This window comes from Diospyros lotus, chromosome 8 (genome assembly GCF_014633365.1).
Source record: "Diospyros lotus cultivar Yz01 chromosome 8, ASM1463336v1, whole genome shotgun sequence".
Lineage (NCBI taxonomy): Eukaryota > Viridiplantae > Streptophyta > Magnoliopsida > Ericales > Ebenaceae > Diospyros > Diospyros lotus.
Window position 1 is genome coordinate 2135054 of NC_068345.1, and position 18997 is coordinate 2154050.

Below are 18997 nucleotides of genomic sequence, written 5' to 3' on the forward strand. Positions count from 1 at the left end.
CCATTTCGGAACAACCTTTCTTGATCTTAAAACATTGATTGCCAATTTTTCGAACTCTGAGCGAACAAGTAAGTATGCAAAGTAGATCTAAAACATTAATTTCTTAAAATGTTACCCCGTGAGGGAGCGACGAGACGCTGCGATGAAAGAGTGACGAACATTACTATAAACAGCAAGCGAAGACAAATTCGACTTCATCGCCGAATCGCGAAGAGGCGAGCAGAGCATCTTGATTCGCAGAACGGATAAACGTACTAATGCGTTGCTGTGAACTTGAAAGGGAGAAACTGAGGAAAGACCTTTTCGCAGAGATTTACATCGCCTTCGTGGATGAATGCCCTGCCTTTGCAGTTACGATCAGATTCAGTGCTTTATGGTTTCGAGAGAGGCATCGAAGCGGGAGCTTTCAGTATTCCCACCATGTCTGCCACGTGGACGGCACCGGGACTCGGCTCCAATGCCGTACACGTGTTGCTTCCGATATTTCTTGCGTCTGGCTTCGGCTCCACTCCAGTTTAGAGTCTGTTTGGCTTAGTTTTTTTTTAATAGTTTTTAAGTTATTTAGCTTCTAACTTAAAAATTAGATAAAGTTTAAGTTGATAATGTGTTTGGATATATGTACTTTTAAACTATCAATTATTAATTATGTGTTTGGTTTGTAAAAGCTGATAAGCTATTAGAACTTGACAAAAAGACTGAAATAGATATGATATTAAATAATATAATTAAAAAGTATAAAAATACTATTTTTCATCAAATAAATTATAAATTAATTTTTAATTAATAGAATACTTACAATTACAACTTAATAAATTATATATAATTATCAAAAAAATATTAATACAATACTTTAAGTTTATAAATTTAGGTTTTCTGCATAAAAATATTAAATATATATATATATATATTTAATATTATAAAAAAATATTTTTTTTACATTTTATCAATACAATATTAATAAAATACTTACAATTACAAGTTGATAAATTATACATAATTATTAAAAATTAATATTAATAAAATACTTATAATTACAAGTTGATAAATTATACATAATTATTAAAATTCATATTAATAAAATACTTACAATTACAATTTGATAAATTATACATAATTATTAAAAATTCATATTAATACAATACTTACAATTACAAGTTGATAAATTATACATAATTATTAAAAATTCATATTAATAAAATACTTATAATTACAATTTGATAAATTATACATAATTATTAAAAATTCATATTAATAAAATACTTACAATTACAAGTTGATAAATTAAACATAATTATTACAAATTAATATTAATAAAAAACTTATAATTACAAGTTGATAAATTATACATAATTATTAAAAATTCATATTAATAAAATACTTACAATTACAATTTGATAAATTATACATAATTATTAAAAATTCATATTAATACAATACTTACAATTACAAGTTGATAAATTATACATAATTATTAAAAATTCATATTAATAAAATACTTACAATTACAATTTGATAAATTATACATAATTATTAAAAATTCATATTAATACAATACTTTGTAGGAATATAATTTAGGTTTAGTGCATAATATTATTAACTATATATGTTGATACATTATAAAATAATATTTATTTTTACATTTTATCAATACATTTAAAACATTAATATTTAAATAAATTATTTATAAAATGTGGGATTTGTCTCATCCATAAATTTGATATATATTACAAAATTATAAAATTAGGTAGGACTATTTATAAAAATATTGAATAAACTTAATAATTACAAAATCTAAATGTATATAAGACACAATATTTGAAATAAAATTCAATTTTTCCATACAAAAACAAAAATAATTAGTAGAACAAACTTAAAAAATTACATACAATTATTATGATTGTCCAATATCTAGAGCTATAACATCTCGTAATGCCATCCAATAATTATCACTACGATCCACTTCCTCGTTAAATTGACTGTCAGATGGGGAGACAAATTGTGCACTAGAAATATAATTTTCATTTTTTACTATTATAAATGCATTATCTTGTACCCCATTTTTCCTAATATAGTTATGAATAGCCATTGTACCTAGAACTATCTCTCGTTGGGTATTGACTGCACTCTCACCCTGCAATTAAAACACAAAACAAAACACAATAAAAATTTTATATTTTATTTATTTATTTAGGCGAGAGGTTTATACTCGTCAGTGTACGAGTGCAGTTGTAGTTCAAATTTAAATTTATACTTTCTGGATAAGTTCAGGTCGTCCACTGAGAGATTTATTTATGGCAAAAGAAAAAAAAGAATGTCACACACACGCACACGCATTTAGATGAATTGATAACATGATTTTTTATAATTTTTTTAGATAACAAATACTAAAAAATAAAGCAAGACAGAAGTTGAAATAAATACTAAACGTGAGAATATGAAATTGGAAAGTACTTGAGTTAAGACAATTTCAGTGCCAACCCGTTGATTCCCAAATATTAGCATAAAAGATTAGCAACATTAATTTAATTTCAGATATGAGGATTTGTTATTAAATGCAATTAAAGATAATGATAGCTTTAGTTTAAGCAATCCTCATACATGATATGCGGGATTCTAATTTAAGAAACTACCATAAATTTAATTACAATTAATACACAAAACAACTAAATTAATCATCCGAGTTTGGGTATGATAGCGTTTCCAGTTCTAGTAACTCTCATGCGTGACATGAAAGCTCTAAGTTAGGTTTACGCTCCAATCCAAACCTAGTGATTTTTCAATAATCAAAACAAACTCATATTGAAGTTTAAACCAATGTTACTCATTTAAAGCGTAGCTTTCTTTGGGAATCATTGGTGTTGGACACTGTCCTTGCCTTAACCCAAGATTAGATTTAGCTACTCATCTCTATTAAATTAATTGACAGGAATTTAAATGACATAATTTAAATAACTGAATTTAAATGACAAGAATTAAAATAGAAGAAACTAACCGGCCATTTAGGCGGTAGATAATTAAAATACAAGAATTAAAATTGCAAGAATTTAAAGGAAGAAACTAACCGTCCATTTAGGCGGTGAACAATTAAATGACAAGAATTAAAATTGCAAGAATTTAAAGGCATAAACTAACCGTCCATTTAGGCGGTGAATAATAAAGTAATAATAAATGACATAAGAATTTAAAAGAAGAAAGGAAGAAAGTAAGATCACAAGAGAAAATACTAAAGAAAATGAGAGAGAACAAAAGCAATTCTTAAAGAGAGAATTCTAAGGAAATAACTAAACTTTGATTCAAGAATAATAATCACACTTACAAATGCAATCAAGTGACCTATTTATAGGCCACAAGATGCAATACAAACCACACAATTTCAATTATTCAACTAGACATAATTATATCTAATGGGCACTCACACACTTAAAGTTAAATGGATTTTAGCTATAATACACACCTAATATTAAATGGATTTTAGCTAAAATACATACCTAATAAAGCACTCATAAAGTTAAATGGATTTTAGCTATAATATCCACCTAATAGTTAAATGGATTTTAGCTAAAAAACACACCTAATAAAGCACTCATAAAGAAAATAAAAATAGATTTCTATAAATTGGTTTTTAATCTTTATTAGGATTAAAAATAATCCTTGGGCCTTCTCCAAATAATATCTTCCATGGATTGCTCAAATTGGGCCTTAATTCTTCATGGGCTTGAATTCTTCATGGACTTGATTTCTTCATGGGTTTGATTTCTTCATGGATTTGAATTCTTCATGGACTTTAATTCTTCATGGACTTGATTTCTTCATGGGTTTGATTTCTTCATGGATTTGAATTCTTCATGGATTTGATTTCTTCATGGACTTGAATTCTTCATGGGCTTGAATGCTTCATGGCTAAAAATAAAAAAAAATAATTTAATATTATTAATAAATTATATATTATATATATGTATTACACATAGCACACATATATATTAGATTATATTATATATATAGTACATGCATGCATATAATGATGTATATGTATTATATATAATTTTATATATTATTATTATTTACTTTAGAACTTCATTTCATTTATCTTTCAATTTAAACTTGCATATAACCATAAAATATATATTAATATCTAATTTAAACAATATTTAAGATCGAAAGAAGGGTATAATTATAATAAAATTTTTATAAAATTAACCACTAATCAGGTATCAAAATTGTACGTAGGCATATCTCCTAAAATCCTAAATCTAGACTTCCACACTCCAAAAGTGCGCTCAACAACCATTTTGCAAGAAGAATGTAAGTAATTAAATGACTATTTATGTCCTCTTGGTGCACGTAAACGCGATGTTCTTGCACGTCGAAAATCTTCAAGGTGGTATCTTATATTTTCACCCTTGTATGGCCCCATGTATCCAGTCATATAAGCATACCCTGCATTAACTAAATAATATTTTCCTCCCATTGGGTGGGGAAAATTCAAATCTGACCTACGAATTGCCTCGCCGAATATCCTGGCATCATGAGCTGATCCCTTGATTAGTGGTTAATTTTGTAAAAATTTTGTTATAATTATACCCTTCTTTCGATCTTAAAAATGGTTTAAATTAGATATTAATATATATTTTATGATTATATGCAAGTTTAAATTGAAAAATGAATGAAATGAAATTTTAAAGTAAAATTTAATAATAATAATAATAATATATAAAATTATATATAATACATATACATCATTATATGCATGCATGTAATATATATATATATATAATATAATCTAATATATATATGTTCCATGTGTAATACATATATATAATATATAATTTATTAATAACATTAAATTATTATTTTTTTTTAGGCATGAAGAATTCAAGCCCATGAAGAAATCAAGTCCATGAAGAATTCAAATCCATGAAGAAATCAAATCTATGAAGAAATCAAACCTATGAAGAAATCAAGCCCATGAAAAATTAAAGTCCATGAAGAATTAAGGCCCAATTTGAGCAACCCATGGAAGATATTATTTGGAGAAGGCCCAAGAATTATTTTTAATCCTAATAAAGATTAAAAACCAATTTATAGAAATCTATTTTTATTTTTTATGTGAGAGCTTTATTAGGTGTGTTTTTTAGCTAAAATCCATTTAACTATTAGGTGGATATTATAGCTAAAATCCATTTAACTTTATGAGTGCTTTATTAGGTATGTATTTTAGCTAAAATCCACTTAATATTAGGTGTGTATTATAGTTAAAATCCATTTAACTTTAAGTGTGTGAGTGCCCATTAGATATAATTATGTCTAGTTGAATAATTGAAATTGTGTGGTTTGTATTGCATCTTGTGGCCTATAAATAGATCACTTGATTGCATTTGTAAGTGTGATTATTATTCTTGAATAAAAGTTTAGTTGTTTCCTTATAATTCTCTCTTTGAGAATTGTTCTTGTTCTTTCTCATTTTCTTTAGTACTTTCTCTTATAATCTTACTTTTTTTTCTTTTTTCTTTTAAATTCTTATGTCATTTATTATTACTTTATTATTCACCGCCTAAATGGCCGGTTAATTTGTGCCTTTAAATTTCTGTAATTTTAATTCTTGTCATTTAATTATTCACCGCCTAAATGGCCGGTTAGTTTATGCCTTTAAATTTCTGCAATTTTAATTCTTGTCATTTAATTATCCACCGCCTAAATGGCCGGTTAGTTTATGCTTTTAAATTTCTTGTCATTTAAATTCTTTTATTTAAATTACGTCATTTAAATTTCTGTCAATTAACTTTCAAATAAAAATGAGTAGTTAAATCTAATCTTGGGTTAAGGCAAGGACAGTGTCCAATGCCAATGATTCCCAAAGAAAGCTGCGCTTTAAATAAGTAACATTAATTTAAATTTCAGTATGAGTGTGTATTAATTATTAAAAAATCACTAGGTTTGGATTGGAGCGTAAGCTTAACTTAGAGCTTTCATGCCATGTATGAGAGTTACTAGAACTGGAAACGCTATCATACCCAAACCCGGATGATTAATTTAGTTGTTTTGTATATTAATTGTAATTGGATTTATGGTAGTTGCTTAAATTAGAATCCCGCATATCATGTATGGGGATTGCTTAACCTAGAACTATCATCATCTCTAATTGCATTTAATAACAAACCCTCATATCTGAAATTAAATTAATGTTGCTAATCTTATATGCTAAAATTTGGGAATCAACGGGTTGGTACTGAAATTGTCTTAACTCAAGCACTATCCAAATTCATATTTTTACGTTTAATGTTTATTTCAATTTTGCCTTACTTTATTTTCTAGTATCTGTTGTCTAAAAACAAAACCATAAAAAATCTTGTTGTCAATTTGTCCAAATGCGTGTGCGTGTGTGTGACATTCTTTTTCTTTTGCCATAAATAAATCTCTCAGTGGACGACCTGGATTCATCCAGAAAATATAAATATAAATTTGGACTACAACTGCACTCGTACACTGGCGAGTATAAACCTCTCACTAAAATAAAAAAAATATAAAAGTTTTATTATGATTTGTTTTTATTGTGTTTTAATTGCAGGGTGAGAGTGCAGCCATCCCTCCCACCGGGCCCATGCAAATGTAAAACACATATTGAAGTCCACAATTGCAAGGATATTTTGGGTAGGATATCCTTTGCGTCCTATATAGGGTATCTCTTAACCTCGCGGCGGCCTAGCCTTTACGTGAGTACCATCAATAGCTCCAATACAATCCTGCAATATAATGTCATATATTTGAATTTTAAATCACAATTAACTTAAGAATAATCACACATTATGAGAAGGTATTAATAGATACCTTAAAGAATGGTAAATACTTAGGATTAGTTGGCTTGTGGTATCCTACTCCAGCATTGTAGTCAGGATGTGGTTTAATAATATCAGCAACCAACCTATTAACAGCAACCAAAACTCTGTGAAATCGTCGACTAATTGTCTCACCATAATGATTGAACATTTCTTGTATCAGTCGATTTCCAGCCTCATGGGCACATATCATCAAAAACATTCCTACTGATCAGGCACAAACATCCCTCGTGTGGGAGTGAAACCATATTTGTCAGTTAAATCATGATAGAAATCCAAGAAAATTGATTTCGTCATGCGAAAATCTTGATAACATCGAGTTTCGTTACCACGTAATATTTCTTGAATAACCATATGACCTGTCCATTGAGATGTATGGCATGGTTCCTTTAACATATACTTGACGTAATAAGTTAGAATTACCCCTGCAACTTGCCTGAATAAGAACATTGATTGGGTATTTGCTTATGCATTATCTTGCTCATCATTTGTTTCATCATATGCATTATCCGAATGATTCATTACTCTGTAAGTAAAGCATTAAACATTAGATGTATCAAAACTACCAATCTTAACTACTCCACGCAATTTCACAAACATTAACTCATTCCAACTACATTAAACAAAATAATTATAAACTTAAAACAATTGCATTCAAACATAAAATACTTCTAAACTTGGAACAAGAGTCTTAGACATAACCCAAATTAGTAGCATTCAAACATAACCCAAATTAGTAGCATTCAAACATAACCCAAATTAGTTCAAACATATTAAAAAACATTTTCATAATGGAGGTCAATGTTCCTTATCCCTCTGATAGAGATAGTCCAACCAAGACATTCTGGCCTCATCATCTGGTTGATTAATGAAGACAGTTCGATTTGCTAGCTTGGCAAAAAGAGTGCAAGCAAAATTCCACAGCCTACTCCCAACCAAGATGTGGAGACTCTTCAATACAGTCATGCATTTTTTAATACTCTATGCATCTGGTCCTGCATTTGAGTGTGAAGTATTTGTGCTATTCGAATATAATTGCATCAATTCTTCAATATTTGTTCTCAACATAGCGGCACTGGACATCTTTTCCTTCCTAACCCTTTTAGCACTCGGGGTTGTCTCTCGTTGCCAGCTTGGTTCTAGAAACAAATCGTCACCAATTCTGACATAATTGGGAGTATTCTCCCTAGCGAATGACTCTCCATAATCATGTATTTCTTGAGTGTTGTCAATTGCATCATCCTCTTTATCAGTACTCGAAAGTTGGGTTGGATCTTCGTATTGACATGAAGCTCGTGCTCTTTCCCCAGTTGCTGCAATATCAGAGAACAAGCCATCATAGCGAAACCATATGATGGACAGATCTTTGTTCTTGAATTTTCGAAAATTTTCATTTTCCTGTAAACCCACAAACTAATTGTCATTTACTGTATGAAATAGCATATAAGATATCAAAAAATCATCATATGGATAACAAAAGGAAATACCTTTATTTTTTGTTCCCACCAATCGTGATCTGCCGCAATAGTCTTATTTCTTTCGTCCCACCCCAAACCTGACTCTCCTCGCATCATTTGCTTAAAAAGTGTCAATTCTTTTTTCCTAGAATCCCAATGATTTTTTAATTATTTGTTGTCATAACATTTTCCTGATAGTTCATTAAAACTCTTGACCAAATTTTTCCATCCATCCTTATTTATAAATGATCCTGGCCTATTTCCCTTCTGAATCTCTTGTTTTACCAGCTCTATAAATTGTAGATGTGCTTGGTCATCCCACTTAGCAGAGTATCGCCCCTTATTGGAAATATTGTTCATCTTTTTTTTTCTTTTATCCATCTATATCATAACCAATATATAATAAGGGAGACACAAAAATTCAAATGCATTGGTAAACATATGCATAAACTATAACATAAACATAAACTTGAATATAGTACTTAAATCCCTAACCAACATGGGAGACATGCATAAAATAAAATATTTAGTATTTGTTTCTCTCAGACCGTCCCCATTGCAAGCATAAAATCAATAAGAAATTAAGATGATATTGGAATTAGAGAGAAAACATATGCTTTCTCATTTACTCTACTGTATTTCAATAAGTTTAGCAACTCTCTGTTGTGTTGTGTTGTATTGTATTGTATTATTTTTCCATAAAAATTATAAAAATTATTACTTTCTCCTCTTCATATAGAAATTATTTCTCCATAATGTGGGTTATTACTTGTACTTAATTAATTTGAATGTTAGGACATCTATTGTAATTTATTTAATTCTAAGTTAGACATTTTATGGAGTCAAACATTTTTTAAATGAATTCCAATTTTATAATTGTATGTGGCTTACCTATTCAATTAAAAATATTCAATATCTTACTACATAAATATATTTATATATTATTATCTAAATGAATTAATTAATATTAGGTAGACAATTATAAATTAATTAATATTATTTAGTTTGGATAGATATATTTATGAAATTTGTGGGTAACTCACCTCAAGATGCTTAAATTTTACTAAATTATAACAATTACTATTTACATCCTATAAATTACACTAATATTTTATTAACTCAAAACATATTTAGAAATTCATATAATTTTGTAAAACTTTAAAGATATAATTTTTGTAATATCATTTCTAAATAATTATCTTTTGAGAGTCACCATAACTTGACATACCAAAAAAAAAACGGAAATGAAAGTTTTTTTTATGTAAGTAACTTGACATACAGAAAACAACAGAAAGAAATTTCACATACAAAAAATACACAACATATTTTTTTATATGTTAATAAAAAAATATATAGAATTGATATCCAAACAGTCTCGAAAAAATATAATACACAACATAAAAAATAGATATATAAAATATATACATATAAATACAAGAAAAGGAAAATAATACACAACATATATATATATATAAACTGATAAGAAGAAGAATGAGGAGTTCGCAAGATGTACTAGAGGGGAAAGGATCTGGAAGAAGGAAGGAGGTTGCTGGAAGAAAGAAGAAGGAGGTGGCTAGCGACGGCCCGACTGGGAGCAGAGGCGACGATGGCGCGAGAAGGAAGAGACCCACCAACGACGACGCCCGATCTGAAGAGGAGCCCGACGGATCTGGAGAAGATGAAGGTGGTAAGGACGGATCTAGAGAAGAATTAGCGCAGAGGTGCTGGAGAAGATGATGGGAGAGAATAGAGCTTTGGGGGGAGAAGATATATCAACGGTAATGGACGGTACGCGTGTAAATATGAAAAATAATTGAGGGCAGTATTGTATTTTTGTTGGTCAACTTACCAGCGTTTTCTGGCAAAGCTGGGGGTAGCAGTTTTTGATAAACGCTGCTATAGCAGCTTTTTCGCAGGTTAGTGTATAAGCTGAAATGCTTAACCAAACGCTTAAGCTTCAAACGCGGCCAAGCGGATCAGCTCCTGTAATGGCTTATACGCGGTCAAACTGTTAAACCAAACAACCTCTTAATGTCCTTCCATCGCACCGTTGCACTGGCGCTGGTTAACGTTAATCGCTAACGTTAGTCACTTGGCCAATGAGATACCACCGACGGTTCAGCTCCACTCTTGTAAAATATCCTTCCATTGCACCGTTTGCACCGGCCCTGGTTAACGTTAACCACTTGGTTAACAAGATATCACTAACGGTTATAATCGAGATATGTTAAAGTATTTAGCTAACAAGTTATTGCAACGATTGTAATTGAGATAAATATTGGTATTGATTTGATTCCCAAGTTACTGTAACGGTTATAACAAATTAGCCAAATTTGTTCTTGAGTTAGAATCAATTTTTTGGTCCCATCTAGTTTAATTTTTCAATTTAAACACCTTTACCAAATTGTGCCCCTTAACCCGAGTTAAATTAGGCCGATGACATAATTAAAGTAAATACTGTACTCGATGATATATTTAATAAATAATTCTCACCAATTAATGTGATAGATACAAATTTATAATAATTTTATATAAATTTATAATGGTGTTACTTTTATTCATAATAAATATACTTAAAATTAATAATAAATTTACTTGTTATTATCATGTCTAAACTTTCAATTTATATCAAATGTGTACTTTTAAAATAAACTATTAGTTTACGTTATTTTTACTTTTCATTTTTTAGTTTTGAGTTTTGAATTTATTTTTAATTTTCTATTTTGGTAGTCTATTTCTAGAAAATTAAAAATGCATTATCTTTGTTATTTCTCAAAACAGAAAATTAAAAAACGCGTTTTGTTTGAAATTTTGAAAATAATTTTTTAATGATATTTTTTTCAATAAATTTGATTATTTAGTAAATTAACAATATTTAATGTTAATATATTATTTAAAAAATATACATTTTAAAGTTAATGAATTTTGTATTATTTTTTTCTATTACAATAATAAAATATGAATAAATAAATATATTTTGAATTTAGAGTTTTTTTTGAATGAAAACACTCAAAACAATTTTTTGTTGTTTTGAGTTTTGTTTATAATTTTTTTATTTATTTTTAAAAATAGATTTTTAAAAACAGTAAAGAGAATACGTTTTTATTATTTAAAAAAATTAAAAATTAAAAATAACTTAAAAATAATAAAGATAACGCAGTCTTAATTTTTTAAATGTCATTATTTTATTAAATTAATTAATTAAAAAATTAATTAAATAAAATGACTTTAATTGTCACATCACTTCTTTCTAAATTGTCTACTCACTATACATGATAAATTGAATTAAGATAGTTAGATATATTCAACTTGATAAATATATATTTTCACTTAAAATCGTCACTAATTCTGACATAATTGGGAGTATTCTCCCTAGCGAATGGCTCTCCATAATCATGTATTTATTGAGTGTTGTCAATTGCATCATCCTCTTTATCAGTACTCGAAAGTTGGGTTGGATCTTCGTATTGACATGGAGCTCGTGCTTTTTCCCCAGTTGCTGCAATATCAGAGAACAAGCCATCATAGCGAAACCATATGATGGACAGATCTTTGTTCTTGAATTTTCAAAATTATAAACCCACAAACTAATTGTCATTTACTGTATGAAATAGCATATAAGATATCAAAAAATTATCATATGGATAACAAAAGGAAATACATTTATTTTCTGTTCCCACCAATCATGATCTGCCGCAATAGTCTTATTTCTTTCGTCTCACCCCAAACCTGACTCTCCTCGCATCATTTGCTTAAAAAGTGTCAATTCTTTTTTCCTAGAATCCCAATGATTTTTTAATTGTTTGTTGTCATAACATTTTCTTGATAGTTCATTAAAACTCTTGACCAAATTTCTCCATCCATCCTTATTTATAAATGATCCTGGCCTATTTCCTTTTTGAATCTCTTGTTTTACCAGCTCTATAAATTGTAGATGTGCTTGGTCATCCCACTTAGCAGAGTATCGTCCCGTATTGGAAATATTGTTCATCTTTTTTTTTCCTTTATCCATCTATATCATAACCAATATATAATAAGGGAGACACAAAAATTCAAATGCATTGGTAAACATATGCATAAACATAAACTTAAATATAGTACCTAAATCCTTAACCAACATCGGAGACATGCATAAAATAAAATATTTAGTATTTGTTTCTCTCAGACCGTCCCCATATTGCAAGCATAAAATCAATAAGAAATTAAGGTGACATTGGAATTAGAGAGAAAACATATGCTTTCTCCTTTACTCTACTGTATTTCAATCAGTTTAGCAACTCTCTGTTGTGTTGTATTGTATTGTATTATTTTTTCATAAAAATTATAAAAATTATTACTTTCTCCTCTTCATATAGAAATTATTTCTCCATAATGTGGGTTATTACTTGTACTTAATTAATTTGAATGTTAGGACGTCTATTGTAATTTATTTAAATTTAAATCTTGTTAAATTACTAGGAGGTTTTCTAAGTTAGACATTTTATGGAGTCAAACATTTTTTAAATGAATTCCAATTTTATAATTGTATGTGGCTTACCTATTCGATTAAAAATATTCAATATCTTACTACATAAATATATTTATATATTATTATCTAAATGAATTAATTAATATGAGGTAGGCAGTTATATATTAATTAATATTATTTAGTTTGGATAGATATATTTATGAAATTTGTGGGTAACTCACCTCAAGATGCTTAAATTTTACTAAATTATAACAATTACTATTTACATCCTATAAATTACACTAATCTTTTATTAACTCAAAACATATTTGGAAATTCATATAATTTTGTAAAACTTTAAAGATATAATTTTTGTAATATCATTTCTAAATAATTATCTTTTGAGAGTCACCATAACTTGACATACAAAAAAAAAAAACGAAAATGAAAGTTTTTTTTATGTAAGTAACTTGACATACAGAAAACAACATAAAGAAATTTCACATACAAAAAATACACAACATATTTTTTTATATGTTAATAAAAAAAATATACAACTGATATCCAAATAGCCTCGAAAAAATATAATACACAACATAAAAAATAGATATATAAAATATATACATATAAATACAAGAAAAGGAAAATAATACACAACATATATATATATATATATAAACTGATAAGAAGAAGAAGAAAAAGGAGTTCGCAAGATGTACCAGAGGGGAAAGGATCTGGAAGAAGGAAGAAGGAGGCGGCTAGCTGACTGCACTCTCACCCTGCAATTAAAACACAAAACAAAACACAATAAAAATTTTATATTTTTTTATTTATTTAGGCGAGAGGTTTATACTCGTCAGTGTACGAGTGCAGTTGTAGTTCAAATTTAAATTTATACTTTCTGGATAAGTCCAGGTCGTCCACTGAGAGATTTATTTATGGCAAAAGAAAAAAAAGAATGTCACACACACGCACACGCATTTAGATGGATTGATAACATGATTTTTTATAATTTTTTAGATAACAAATACTAGAAAATAAAGCAAGATAGAAGTTGAAATAAATACTAAACGTGAGAATATGAAATTGGAAAGTACTTGAGTTAAGACAATTTCAGTGCCAACCCGTTGATTCCCAAATATTAGCATAAAAGATTAGCAACATTAATTTAATTTCATATATGAGGATTTGTTATTAAATGCAATTAAAGATAATGATAGCTTTAGTTTAAGCAATCCTCATACATGATATGCGGGATTCTAATTTAAAAAACTACCATAAATTTAATTACAATTAATACACAAAACAACTAAATTAATCATCCGGGTTTGGGTATGATAGCGTTTCCAGTTCTAGTAACTCTCATGCGTGACATGAAAGCTCTAAGTTAGGTTTACGCTCCAATCCAAATCTAGTGATTTTTCAATAATCAAAACAAACTCATATTGAAGTTTAAACCAATGTTACTCATTTAAAGCGTAGCTTTCTTTAGGAATCATTGGCGTTAGACACTGTCCTTGCCTTAACCCAAGATTAGATTTAGCTACTCATCTCTATTAAATTAATTGACAACAATTTAAATGACATAATTTAAATAACAGAATTTAAATGACAGGAATTAAAATAGAAGAAACTAACCGGCCATTTAGGCGGTAGATAATTAAAATACAAGAATTAAAATTGCAAGAATTTAAAGGCATAAACTAACCGTCCATTTAGGCGGTGAACAATTAAATGACAAGAATTAAAATTGCAAGAATTTAAAGGCATAAACTAACCGTCCATTTAGGCGGTGAATAATAAAGTAATAATAAATGACATAAGAATTTAAAAGAAGAAAGGAAGAAAGGAAGAAAGTAAGATCACAAGAGAAAATACTAAAGAAAATGAGAGAGAACAAAAGCAATTCTCAAAGAGAGAATTCTAAGGAAATAACTAAACTTTGATTCAAGAATAATAATCACACTTACAAATGCAATCAAGTGAGCTATTTATAGGCCACAAGATGCAATACAAACCACACAATTTCAATTATTCAAGTAGACATAATTATATCTAATGGGCACTCACACACTTAAAGTTAAATGGATTTTAGCTATAATACACACCTAATATTAAATGGATTTTAGCTAAAATACATACCTAATAAAGCACTCATAAAGTTAAATGGATTTTAGCTATAATATCCACCTAATAGTTAAATGGATTTTAGCTAAAAAACACACCTAATAAAGCTCTCACATAAAAAATAAAAATAGATTTCTATAAATTGGTTTTTTAATCTTTATTAGGATTAAAAATAATCCTTGGGCCTTCTCCAAATAATATCTTCCATGGGTTGCTCAAATTGGGCCTTAATTCTTCATGGGCTTGAATTCTTCATGGATTTGATGTCTTCATGGACTTTAAATCTTCATGGGCTTGATTTCTTCATGGGTTTGATTTCTTCATGGATTTGATGTCTTCATGGACTTTAAATCTTCATGGGCTTGAATTCTTCATGCCTAAAAAAAAAATAATTTAATGTTATTAATAAATTATATATTATATATATGTATTACACATGGCACACATATATATATATTAGATTATATTATATATATATATTACATGCATGCATCATTATATATTAGATTATATTATATATATATATTACATGCATGCATATAATGATGTATATGTATTATATATAATTTTATATATTATTATTATTATTATTAAATTTTACTTTAAAATTTCATTTCATTCATTTTTCAATTTAAACTTGCATATAACCATAAAATATATATTAATATCTAATTTAAACCATTTTTAAGATCAAAAGAAGGGTATAATTATAACAAAATTTTTACAAAATTAACCACTAATCATACCCCCCAACTTAAACATTGCTAGTCCCTTAGCAATCAGACTATACACATGCCAAGTTTTAATAACTGTATGAATGTAAAAATTTCAAATTTGAAATCGAAATGCATAAAATTGAATAAATAATTTAGCATTCTAAATCAGATTTTTGGTTAAAGATCATACAATCTCAGGAATAGCAATTAGGATGACCAACACACAGACTTACTCTCTTGAAGTTTTGACTCAAATCTCACTATGGATTTTCCCTCCAATAAAAAGGATTTCTCAGGTGTACACACAAGGGGGTGCACCGTTATAAGAGTAAATGCAGAACAAGTTCAAAACTCAGTGTCATCCCAAATACAAGGAACGTATTTTCATGAAAGAACAAGGAAATTGACATAGCTTCATGATTGGAATAATGCTCTAGATGAGTAACTTCTGAATTTAAACATGATTCCCTACTCCAAACTCGAATTCTGAGATCACATGATTTATAGCATAAAATGGGACCAGACTGGGTTGTAATGGGGCTATGAGGTTAATACGGGTTGTCAAAGAAAAGGTAGATTATGGAAAGTGTGTGTGTCGGGATTTTTTTTTTTTTTTTTTTTTTAAGCAGTTATGCTGAATAGCTTAGAGAAGTTGTCCCATTTTTTTTTCACTTTTTTTTTTTTTTTTTTCTTTTTTTTTCTCTCTTTTTTTTTTTTTTTTTTTTAAATATGAAAATAGATAGACAGATTAATTCCCAAAAACACACCAGGTTGGTCAAAATTCATATTGTTTTGGGTAAAACGAAGGTAGCGAAGAAAGTTGTACTACAAATGGCTCAAAAGGGCTACCAAAGGAGGTTAATTTAAAGAAAGAAAAAGGTTTAATAAGCTCAAAATGAAAGAAATTGATCCCCCTATCATGCTTCTACAAAACGATGATACTCAGTCATCTAATTCAGAGTTTGAAACCAGTCAAACTTATCCGTTATCATACTAGACATTCAATGCGAATTGATGTTTTGAAGCCATTGAAAAGATAAGATAAACAATAAAGCATATTTAGAGTAAGTGTTATTTCACTCAGAATTAACTGTTATTAGGCTCAAACACTCACTTGGGTAATAGTCTCCACTTTTGTTGAGAGATCATACAGTGTACTAATCAGCTAATTACTGTTACCTTTGACTTTATGACCGATAACTAATTTTTAAATTTTGAATCCCCGATGAATGCAAATTACTTATTCTAATGCATATACGTTTTCAAATAAGAAATCAATGCATTCATGTTTTGTATTGCAAACTTAACCGGCTATCAGTGCATAACTTCAAGCTTTAGGAATAGCATTATTTAAAACACATAATTTTTTTTTTTTTTTATTATTATTATTTTTTATTTTTTTAATAAGAGCAGATAAAGATAAATATGAACCAGATAATTCATAATTAGACCTTACACCCCCCAACTTGAATTGCAGTAATAAACTAGGGTTGTTAGGAATACCTGTCACTCCACAAGTCCATAGATTTTGCTGTGAACTGCTAAAACTTAAACAACAAATGAGCATACCATATATATATATATATTTATATTTTCACACCAAAATAAAAATTCCATGCAAGTCATAAGATAAAAAAAATGCGTCTCAAGAGTACAAAAAGTACTCCTTACTCAGCCATCTTATCAAAGACTTTGCCTAACAACATTCCACAGTTTTTTTTTTTTTTTTTTAAGAACACAACCAAGAAAAATCCTGCAAGTTGTTCAATACTTAAAATGCGTCTCAAGAGTACAAAAAGTACTCCTTACTCAGCCATCTTAATAAAGAGCATTTCTCACAGTGATAAATCTAAATTAATCGGACCCCTTTGGCGCTTGTTACTAATTGCCTTAGACCAGTCTATCCAAGGCTCATAAGGATCGTGCTGTGGAACATAAGTGTGTAATTTTTCTAGCAGCTCATCAATGGTGGATGCGGAAATGAGAATCTTTCTTGCTGAAAGAGAAATGAACTTTTGATCCACAGCCTGATCAAGAAAAGAGAGCAACCCATCAAAAAAATGGTTAACATTTAAAAGTCCAATGGGTTTGGTATGGAGATTACTCTTGGCCCAGGAGATTATACAAAACATTTCTTCAAGTGTTCCAAAACCTCCTGGTAAAGCAATGAAGGCGTCTGACTGATAAATCTTACAAGCCATACGCTCAGACATAGAAGTCGTTTCTATAAGTTGACCGCGTGTAATCCCAGAAATATGTGGTTCAGCTAAAGGGAATGGCATTACACCTACCACAGATGAATTTCCAAGATGTACAACTTGTGAAACATAACCATTCAATCCACGACTTCCCCCTCCATATACCAAATTAATTTTTTTCTCTCCTAATTTTTTGCCTAGTTCGCTTGCTGCAAGTGCGTAACAAATATCACTCCCAAGTTGAGAGCCACAAAGTACACATATGGTTTTGATTCGACGAACTAACTGACCTTCCATGTTTGTTCCTTTTGTATGCCCTGGAAAGAGATTTAGCGATCAAAAGTAGCTATACAACAATTCAACAAGAAATAAATACAAACAAAAATCATGCGTATGTATAAGTAGTTGTGATTGTGGCTCACATCTTCCTCTGGTTTTACGTCCAGAAACGGCTTAAACACTTTCTATGAAGCGGGGATAAGCTTCCCATCCAATTTTCTTATAGATTGGCAAACAGGGTCGTTTTTAGTCAGATTCCCAAGACTATAGCGTTGGTGGTCACTTCTGAACTGGGTCCATAAAGCAAGAAGTTCTCTTTGCACTATTCCACATGGATGCGTCTCAAGAGTCAATCGGATATCATCCAAAGACTCCTTACTCAGTCCATCCTTTATGAAACTAATTTTATCTTCTCGATTTATGGACGTAAACCCCACAGATTTGCATCGTGTGTTACAGGTCCATCGAGCACATTTGTAACAACCATTCACTCTTTTCGCTCTTCTTTTCTTCGAAAAACTACTCTTCCCTAAACCTGGAAAGTGCTTAAAACTCGGTGAAGTTTCACCAGCTAATCGAACTTTTGCTTCGATCAGCCAACGAATATCTTCAGGGATGTTATTAAGCATCAACAACCTAAGTCTTTCACACCTAGCAACATAAATTTTTTTCAAATCATTCTGCGGGAGAGATGGATAGTACTTGTGAATTTTTGAGAGATAAAGATCCATTTTTTTTTTATTTTTTTTTTTTAACTATACTAAGAAGAAAGTAAAGAACTATAAACTTTACAAAAGGGATGAGAGTACCTGATCGGAGGATAACACAAAGGAGAGAAGATTGAGCTCAAGAAGGGTGACTTGCCTCATACAGATATGGAGTCTCTTATAGAGCAACGGTCATCACTATTCTACACTCGAGTCGAGACATGTCACAATTA

The 18997-nt window shown here is 29.2% G+C and overlaps 3 protein-coding genes across 8 annotated transcripts in view; all 3 read right to left on the reverse strand.

Annotated features, from left to right (window-relative positions):
• Positions 1–476, reverse strand: part of LOC127807677 (isoamylase 3, chloroplastic) — a 43566-nt gene extending 43090 nt beyond the window's left edge. For 2 of the 6 annotated variants that reach the window (XM_052345712.1, XM_052345709.1), the window contains exon 1: positions 116–467. Coding sequence is in view for 3 of the 6 variants with exons in the window: in XM_052345709.1 (XP_052201669.1) it covers positions 116–228 (113 nt within the window). In the remaining 3 variants the exon portion in view is untranslated. Of the gene's footprint in view, positions 1–115 lie in introns of all 6 variants that reach the window. The other 4 variants (XR_008024778.1, XM_052345711.1, XM_052345713.1 and 1 more) reach the window with 4 other exon arrangements.
• A 7034-nt stretch (positions 477–7510) lies between these two features.
• On the reverse strand, positions 7511–12302 carry LOC127807693 (L10-interacting MYB domain-containing protein-like). The gene is made up of 4 exons (XM_052345731.1): positions 12020–12302; positions 11713–11789; positions 8321–8671; positions 7511–8231 (listed from the first exon to the last, which is right to left on the reverse strand). Exons 1-3 carry the CDS (start codon positions 12300–12302, stop codon positions 8459–8461), a joined length of 573 nt encoding a protein of 190 aa, XP_052201691.1. The 3' UTR covers positions 7511–8231; positions 8321–8458.
• LOC127807692 (uncharacterized) lies at positions 7815–8407 on the reverse strand. Its single transcript, XM_052345730.1, has 2 exons — positions 8321–8407; positions 7815–8231 (listed from the first exon to the last, which is right to left on the reverse strand). Exons 1-2 carry the CDS (start codon positions 8405–8407, stop codon positions 7815–7817), a joined length of 504 nt encoding a protein of 167 aa, XP_052201690.1.
• Positions 12303–18997: the final 6695 nt, after the last annotated feature.